Source organism: Patiria miniata, unplaced genomic scaffold (assembly GCF_015706575.1).
Source record: "Patiria miniata isolate m_02_andy unplaced genomic scaffold, ASM1570657v1 HiC_scaffold_10, whole genome shotgun sequence".
Classification (NCBI taxonomy): Eukaryota; Metazoa; Echinodermata; class Asteroidea; order Valvatida; family Asterinidae; genus Patiria; species Patiria miniata.
Genome location: NW_024037048.1, coordinates 13,115,287 through 13,124,916, shown reverse-complemented (window position 1 = coordinate 13,124,916; position 9,630 = coordinate 13,115,287). Strand labels below are relative to the sequence as shown.

The following is a 9,630-nucleotide window of genomic DNA, read 5'->3' as shown; positions in this document are numbered from 1 at the left end:
TTTCAGAATAAAATACAGGATTCTTTAGGAGCAGTTATTCAAGATCAGCGTAGTAAGACACTCGTAACGTGAACGTATAGTTTTGTCTCATTCTGACTAATAAAAAAGTAATAAATTATGCTGGCATGGCTGGCAAAAAAAATGTCAGTTAAGTCAGGCCTAGGGCTAGGCTAGGCCTTGTGTGAGTTTGCATGGACAGTCCCTAATTTTGAGAAGAATTGCTCCTTTAGTACACGTCCAGCAAATACCAACTCACTATGGCTTTATTTAGCGAGGCCCTATGTTATAAATGGAATGTCGTGGCCTAGCGGTTAAGAGCACCGGACTCATGTTCTGGTGTTTCAGAGGCAACAGTGACGTGGGTTCGAGCCCGCCGGCGGCCGGCGGCGGACACTTGGCCTTAAGCATTAAGGCACTTGACCATACTTGCTTCCTTCGGATGGGACGTAAAGCCGTAGGTCCCGTGTGTTGTATACACGTTAAAGACTTGTTCGCTAAGTGGCCGCAGCAACTTATAAACCAATAAAAGGTGCTACATAATGGGTCTCATATTTCTCATGTACTTCATTCATCTAATAATTAATAGACATAACTGCCAGCGCCTTGAGTATACTCCGTTGCGATAATGCCTGAATAGGTTTCTGCAACCATATACTGATACAGATAAAAGTGTCTTTCTGTTATCCTACGGTTTTCATAGAAATTGATGACGTGCATGCCATGAGCAGCCAGTGATGCAAGACACAGAGTCAGAGGAATGCAGCATATGCAATTGATGGCAGTACAGCTAGCAGGTTGATCTCCAATGGGCAGCAGACATGGAAAGAATGTTGCAACCTGACGCCACTTCAGCGGTACAAAGTCTATGGTGAGTCAAGAAAATTGAAGTATTTCATTAAACATTAAAATTGCAAATGTTTCTTAGTCCTAGATTCATGTCTTAGCATAATTTTTGCAATGACTGTCCTTCATTGAGATGATGTATGAGGAAAACGGCAGAGTCATATTCTTTTTTTTGGCCTAATAGAGAGTCGGGAACTAGGACAGCTTTTGTGGGCGGAAACCAGTTCAAGCTAGTTCCCGATTGTCTTATACCATTTGAAATCCACTTGTGTTCACAAGCGAGATCCAGTCTACTCATTATCATAATCGATGCTTCGCACTCGGTAACAGAATCGCACTCGGGATATGGGGACCATTGAATGTACGCTGGGCATGAAGACTACATCACGTCGTTCAAACATTAACACGAGTCGGAAATTTAACGTGTTCATGATCGCGAGGGGAGCTCTCGGAATTGAACAGGAAATTTCACTTTTCTTCCGGATCGTAAATAAACTTCAGTACAACCATCTTAATCATCGATGTCTATTTGTACCTCAGGTGGCCTATCTAGTAATTGGGAGGCCATTTTGAGGGTGAAATCTGAATGTTAAAAAGACGATAAGTTGGGTCCAAGTTACTCAGACTACTGTAAGTGTAGTCCGAAAATTTGGGACTCTCAATACTGTGTATGAGAGTCCCAAAACTTATGGTATTGAAAACATGCAAAGCAAGAAAATAGACTGGCACCTGAAACAACCAGTCCAACACAGCTTCAGTACTGCATCAATCAACCATGCCAAAAGAATTTAAGAAACGTGTGGCATGAAGCGGGAACTAGTCTCAATTTACTACACATTTCTCCGTAGTCAAGCCACCAGACTATTGACACTGAATGAAGAGGTCAGTCTTTTCAAATAGTTGGACCATATGGTCATGATGGTTGGACATGTTCCAGTCTAGTATTTAGTCCCATTTTGAAATCACTTGACTTCCCTCTCATGTGCAAAATATTGAAGAAAAATCTCCTTTGAAAATTGAATTGAGTCTCCAAACTTGGTTGGTGAAATACTGAGGACATTTTCTTTGCCCGTTTTGTTTTGCACGTTTCAGAGCACTCCAGAGCCCTGTCTGCTGTAAGTGTAACTTAGCCCTAGTCCTAGCCCAGGTTGGACTCTGTTGTGTACACGCAACGGAGTCCAGGGTATGAATCTCCTGCCATAGCGAAAAAAGTTTTAACACATTTAGTATTAGTAAATATTGCTTGACATTATTTATGCTTATTGAATTCTTCTCATTGTCTTTGGGTAATGTATTTTTTATTTCATTAGAAAATTGATGTGACAGGTCACACAGTGGATGATTTGGTGAACAAGACAATAGAATACCTTCAGCCCAATCCAGGTAAGAACCAAAATTGGAACATCATTGACGCTAACCTTCCCAAATCCTCCAAAATCCTATTTGCAAAATGTAGGCTTTTGCAGGAATGAGGCTATATGGCAAAAAAGTGTGCCTGATTTATGAGGATGCACTGTGTCAAGGTCTTGGGCCGGATCTGGGCTAGTCTGGTTCCCTGAGCTCAGGGAACCAGACTAGCTGGCTTGCATCCATTCACGGATGTGTAACCGCTTGCAAAAAAATGTGGACTAAATAAATTTGGTCAATTGGGGCACTATTTGGCAAAATCAGTTTCTTCCAACGATGGTCGGCCGACCATCTTTTGAAATCAATACAAAAATTCCACTTTTCTTAAAAATGACAGCACACCAGGTGCCATGATTTCACAGGATGTCTGAGACTGTCATTCACCTACAGTCAAGTAAAGTATTTCATAATAATTTGGTAGTTTTGTTTGTTGATGTTTGCAAATGTCGTATATTACCTTTAATTGTAACCTTTGGAATAATTACGTTTGGGGTGACTATAGAACACCGGTTTGAATCGGGTCTAAGTATTCACTTAAAACAAACCAAATAGAGATAGGTCTTCTATTTGTGTGCTGACCCTAATCAATCGTATTGTCTTTCCTGAACAGTCTCCAGAGCCATGAGCAAAGTCCGTGGTCAGAACAAGGGAGGAACCAAGCCTCAACAACCCGTAGGATTCCTGGGAGAAGTCATGCTGAAGAACGGCAGAGAATTAGGAGAAGATTCAACGTTTGGTGAGCAAGCTTCAAGATGTATTCTCTTTCCTTCTGGGGTAGACTGATCATAAAGCTCTCAAAAAGGTGCTCTAATCAGTGTTCCAATCCACCAACATAGTACCATGAGTATTGTGTAATTTATGTAGGGCCCAGCACTTCAGATATGCAAGGCCAAGTAAAGAAATAAACCAGTTTCTCGTAGCTGCCCGCTGCCTTTTTTGCGCCCACTTTTAATTTTTTTAATTTTTTTTTATTTATAAATGCATACATTTGCAATATACAGGTGAGTCAAAAAAGACAAACCCAAATGGCAGGACCAATTTTTGAATAAAGTTTTGCCTGTAGCACTTTCCAAATCTAGGATATGACAGCCCAATCAATGGGCTTTGTATTAACACAAGAATCATTCACATCACTCATTTGCTTTTCAAGTTATGGAATTGTGAACAAAACACCATTTTAAAGTTCTGTCCATGGATCACAAAGAAATGTACGTGTTATTTCAGCACAACGAAAACAATTCACATGCATCCCTATGAGAATTGTTTTCGTTTTGCTGAAAGAACACTTACTTTTTTAACTAGCCCAACTGGTCTCATTTTGATGGAAACAACAGGATAATAAAATCTTTCCTGTTATAGGTATTATAAAAAGATGGATTTTGTTATGTTTTTGTTTTTGTTTGGATACAGGTACGGCGATGGTCGAGATGGAAGAATCACTGAGGCAACTTTCTGAAGTCAAGGACGCCTTCGATCTGAACGTCAGACAGAACTTCCTGGATCCCCTGGATCATCTCAAGAACAAAGATCTGAAGGAGATCAACGTGAGTTCCATCTTACAAAATCTAACATCATCCATTATGCGGTTGATTCTGATAGAATCAGGACTGTGTTGCACAGCCACGTTCGGGGAAATTCAAGCACAAATTAGGGAAAATGGAAAAGCATAAAGCCACGTCAGAATGAAGTGGCTACGGCTAATACATTAGTTGCACCTATGGAAGCAGATGAAGCCACTTCCCATGTGTGCTAGTGTTAGTCGTAGCCATGTCATTCAGACATGGCTAATGCTCACTAACAGAAGGGTTAACCAGGGTTACTGGAAATTACATTCTCATATAGCGTAATCCGGCGAGCAAATTAGAAGCCATTTTTGAGGTTGCGCCACGACTACGTGCACGCGTTCTTAAAGACGAGGCTCGCAAATGTTTTGGTCAAAGGAGTCCGGAGTGCGCGATTCACGTGAGCCTAGTGCCTCCGCAGAACCATCTGAACATGCTGAAAGAGGTTGTCCCCAAATTAGTCTATGCTACCCCTGACGAAGAAATTTAAACTGAAAAAAAATGTGAAATTCTTGCACTGGTTGTTCACGGTAGAGTAGATCATTTGCAGCTATCCAAAAAGTAATTGATAACATTCATTTTGAAAAGCATACTTTGTTTTAAAGATAGTAATGGCTCTGAACTGCCTGTGAAATTATTCTTTCTTGCATGCTGTCATTTTGAAGAAAACAATTAAAGAAGGTTGTTTCCAAAGATGCGTCTAAAGATGCATTTTCGGACCTTGTACCATTATAGCAGATAACTTATGATCCGCACAACTAAGTTCTGATCATAATGCTTCACAGGGACAAGCTTTTGTCAAATCACAGACAAATTGCGACTGTAGCAGATTACTTACGATCAGCACTGCTCCGCATATGAGAAGGCTTGTGCTCTTGGTGATATGGGAGACGAAGTGAACCAGGGCAGGCCTGCATCCAGGGCGACCAGTCAATTCAATAATCTGTGGCCTGTACAGGGAAATACAACAATCCACAAATTGAAAGGAAGAGGGAATAGAACCTGGGACCTCCAGATTGCTGTTCCAGTGCTCTACCAACTGAGCTACCAAGCTCCATCGTGTTTAGTTTCCCACTTTGTCAATGTCTATGTTAAGAATAGCCATTGGTCAGAGTTGTAATGACTCGAGTTGACTCGAGCCACAATTTTATGCAAAATTTATGTTCCCGATACTTTGCGAATACAGTACGGACAACCGCCGCTTGTAGTGTACAAACATACAGTACAACGTGTCACAGACTCCCGCCTTGTGGTTCTGGAACGCACAAAATAATATTCCGGAACCGGACTTTAAACGCATTTTATATACTTTCACTGTTTAGTTCATTGAATTTGAAAAATGATTGTAGGTGTTCAGGGAAAATATTTAGTTGGTGGGTTTTCATCATTTTTGTAAAATTGGCTCTTATCTGCTTTTGCAAATGTACTCTTCAAATGCTTTACAAGGTCTTGGGCCGGATCTTGTGATGTTCCCTGAGCTCAGGGAACCAGACTAGCTGGCTTGCATCCATTCACGGATGTGTTACTGCTTGCAAAAAATGTGGTCTAAATAAATTTGGTAAATTGGGGCATTATTTGGAAAAAATCAGTTTCTTCCTACGTTGGTCGACCGACCATCTTTTGAAATCAATACAAAAATTCCACTTTTCTTATAAATGACAGCACACCATGTGCCATGATTTCACAGGATGTCTGAGACTGTCATTCACCTACAGTCAAGTAAAGTATTTCGTAATAATTTGGTAGTTTTGTTTGTTGATGTTTGCAAATGTCGTATATTACCTTTAATTGTAACCTTTAATAATTACGTTTGGGGTGACTATAGAACACTGGTTTGAATCAGGTCTAAGTATTCACTTCAAACAAACCAAATAGAGATAGATCTTCTATTTGTGTGCTGACCCTAATCAATCGTATTGTCTTTCCTGAACAGTCTCCAGAGCCATGAGTAAAGTCCGTGGTCAGAACAAAGGAGGAACCAAGCCTCAACAACCCGTAGGATTCCTGGGAGAATTCATGCTGAAGAACGGCAGAGAATTAGGAGAAGATTCAACGTTTGGTGAGCAAGCTTCAAGATGTATTCTCTTTCCTTCTGGGGTAGACTGATCATAAAGCTCTCAAAAAGGTGCTCTAATCAGTGTTCCAATCCACCAACATAGTACCATGAGTATTGTGTAATTTATGTAGGGCCCAGCACTTCAGATATGCAAGGCCAAGTAAGAAATAAACCGTTTCTCGTACCTGCCGGTTGCCTTTCTTGCACCCACTTTTAATTTTTTTTTTTTATTTATAAATGCATACATTTGCAATATACAGGTGAGTCAAAAAAGATGAAACCCAAATGGCAGGACCAATTTTTGAATAAAGTTTTGCCTGTAGCACTTTCCAAATCTAGGATATGAAGGCCCAATCAATGGGCTTTGAATTAACACAAGAATCATTCACATCACTCATTTGCTTTTCAAGTTACGGAATTTTGAACACAAACACCATTTTAAAGATCTGTCCATGGATCACAAAGAAATGTACGTGTTATTTCGGCACACAAAAACAATTCACATGCATCCCTATGAGAATTGTTTTCGTTTTGCTGAAAGAACACTTGCTTTTTTACCTAGCCCAACTGTTCTCATTTTGATGGAAACAACAGGACAATAAAATCTTTCCTGTTATAGGTATTATAAAAAGATGGATTTTGTTATGTTTTTGTTTTTGTTTGGATACAGGTACGGCGATGGTCGAGATGGGAGAATCGCTGAGGCAACTTTCTGAAGTCAAGGACGCCTTCGATCTGAACGTCAGACAGAACTTCCTGGATCCCCTGGATCATGTCAAGAACAAAGATCTGAAGGAGATCAACGTGAGTTCCATCTTACAGAATCTAACATCACCCATTATCTGGTTGATTCTGATAGAATCAGGACTGTGTTGCACAGCCACGTTCGGGGAAATTCAAGCACAAATTAGGGAAAAGGAAAAAGCGTAAAGCCACGTCAGAATGAAGTGGCTACGGCTAATACATTAGTTGCACCTATGGAAGCAGATGAAGCCACTTCCCATGTGGGCTAGTGTTAGCCGTAGCCATGTCATTCAGACATGGCTTATGCTCACTAACAGAAGGGTTAACCAGGGTTACTGGAAATTACATTCTCATATAGCGTAATCCGGCAAACAAAATTAGAAGCCATTTTTGAGGTCGCGCCACGACTATGTACACGCGTTCTTAAAGACGAGGCTCGCAAATGTTTTGGTCGAAGGAGTCCGGAGTGCGCGATTCACGTGAGCCTAGTGCCTCCGCATTTGTCCTGAGTTATCCTGTTCACAGACAAACCAAGGCCGATGAAAACATATACCTCACCTCATGGTGGAGGGAAAAAAAAGCAGACGGGAAACCGTTTTTTTTTTACTCGGTCTAATAATGCATTTCATAGACCATGCATTTCATAGACCATCTCAGCTCCCAGGGTATACTTAGCACAGCTGTTTAGTTTTGGTGGAAACAACAGAACAATAAAATGTTGTTTTTTATAGGTATCAATAAAAAAAACAAAAAAAATGTTTGGTTATTTTTTGGATACAGCTACGGCGATGGTCGAGATGGGAGAATCACTGAGGCAACTTTCTGAAGTCAAGGGCGTCTTCGATCTGAACGTCAGACAGAACTTCCTGGATCCCCTGGATCATCTCAAGAACAAAGATCTGAAAGAGATCAACGTGAGTTCCATCTTACAGAATCTGACAGAATTTGGTTATTTTGATTGAAGCAGGACTGTGTTGCACAGCCACCTGCGGGGAAATTCAAGCACAAATTGTGGCCAATCTGGAAAAAAATTGATACAAGACAAGTGATCGATTACTGGTTGATTTGGGTTGTAACTTATGCCTGTGTACTTTGGGTCATTCGATAAATTTGGGGTCCACTTTTTTCCTGTCCCTGTTACATCTGACATCTGTGATTTTATAATTCTGATGCACTCCTTAATGCAGCCGTCCTCCAAGGGTGATTATGAATAGCAAACTACCTACACAACGAATACAAAATTGTTTAAAGTCATTCTTAACCCTAACTCCCTGGGCATTTTTGCGATGATGCTGCAAAATCCTCCAACTGCCTCCATGTCAAAATTGCATGCAGCCTCAATCCTGCAAAATCCTCCGTTATTTCTTGAATGTGATCCGTGGAAGAATGATCACTGCCTCAATCCTGCAAAATCCTCCAGCAATCACTGTCAATATGTTGAGGCAGAGCCAGTGACATCCTGGAGCAGTGCGGAGGACTTCAAGTATAATTTATGCACAGCTGAGCATAAACAAACACAAGGCCCAGCCCAAGACCTTGACACAGTGCATCCTGCAAAATCAGCCACACATTTTTGCCAATTAACAGCCTCAATCCTGCAAAATCCTCCATTTTGCAAAGAGGATTTTGGAGGATTTGGGAAGGTTAGGGTTAATGCAGTCGTCCACCAAGAGTGATTATGTTAAGCAGACAACCTACCCAACTAATTGTTGAAGTCATTCTTAATGATACTTGAACAGCAAATGACATGTTCAGAGATAACAGGAACTCGAAAATTGTCACACTTTGACCCATAATTTATATAAGGTGCCTTACAGCAATGTGCAAATGTCTCTTGTCAAACAATAAGTTTATTTGTCTCCCAATGTTTGTTTTTTTCAGCACCATCGGAAGAAGTTGCAGGGGCGACGTCTTGACTTTGACTACAAAAGAAAAAGCAAGCAAAAGGTAGGCAACAGATTATCTCAACTCCATCATATCAAATCATCTTACATTACTAAAATCATAACTAAAACAAAATAACGTTAGACTTAAAAGTTCTATTGTTAACATGACACTATTAAGACAAGATAAGTTTTGTGGTAGCACCATGTGAATAAATCTCTTTTCTGAGTATGTGTGGTTCTGAAAAGAACCGGAGGGACTCAACATTTCGAACAGTATGCTCTGCCCTTCGTCAGGAGAATGAGGGATTCCAACAATGATGCGATGTTATAAGGCTGGGTGCGGCATGAGAAGGAATATCAGAGATGCCACTTTTCCGGTTTTAAACCGGAATTCCAGTTTTTAAAAAAATCTCACAAAATTCCGGTTTTTTTCGGCCGTCAAATTAACCAGAAAAAAGAGAAAAAAAACTGTGGAAATGCGTTGATTTTTACCTTGACTTAGTACATTTAGGCGCACGCATGGCACAACATTGTTCGTTGAAGTAGTCTTAAAAACAGTCTTTGTGTATGTTGTTGCCGAGCCTGCATGCGATACAAGCGGCCAACGTACTTAATTGCACGCAGTATACAACGGCGCCTCGCGCGTGCTTCACCGCGTGCGGGCGTGTTGTGTGCTAAGCACACGTACCGGTAGCATTCAGCCTGGAAATCAAGTCCATCATTTCTATTGGTGGTTTTTGATCGCAGTGATATATGTGAATACAAAAAATGCGGGTACCAACCATGTTTTCGTTGAGCGCATCGCGTAATGCAAGGATCATGTACACCGACAGCAGTGTTGTTGAATCGTGCATGTTTCATGTCAAATATTACTTTGGAAATTCGGGTAGGCAGAAAATATTAGGAATATGGAAAAAGTCAAAGTGATTGAACGAACCGACAGCTTTAAAGGCCATAGAAGCAAAATTAAAAAATAAACAGAACTTGGCTTGGCTACAAGATAAAAGATGACAACGGGGACTTTTTGTCGGACACGGAGTGGCTTTTTCATTAACAAAAAAGTCCGTTTTTTTCAAGCAGCCGTTCTGTTTTTTTTTTCAAGCAGACCCAGTTCCGTTTTTTTTCAAGCAGA

At 40.6% G+C, this 9,630-nt stretch overlaps 1 protein-coding gene across 1 annotated transcript; it reads left to right on the top strand.

Moving 5' to 3' along the window:
• Window positions 1-5,762: 5,762 nt before the first annotated feature.
• On the top strand, window positions 5,763-8,529 carry LOC119733837 (endophilin-A3-like; the record flags this gene model as incomplete). The annotated part of the gene is made up of 3 exons (XM_038207208.1): window positions 5,763-5,871; window positions 6,539-6,672; window positions 8,494-8,529. Coding segments are annotated over 3 exons (279 nt in total), but the record flags the coding sequence as incomplete, so codon positions are not given.
• Between the last annotated feature and the right edge of the window lie 1,101 nt (window positions 8,530-9,630).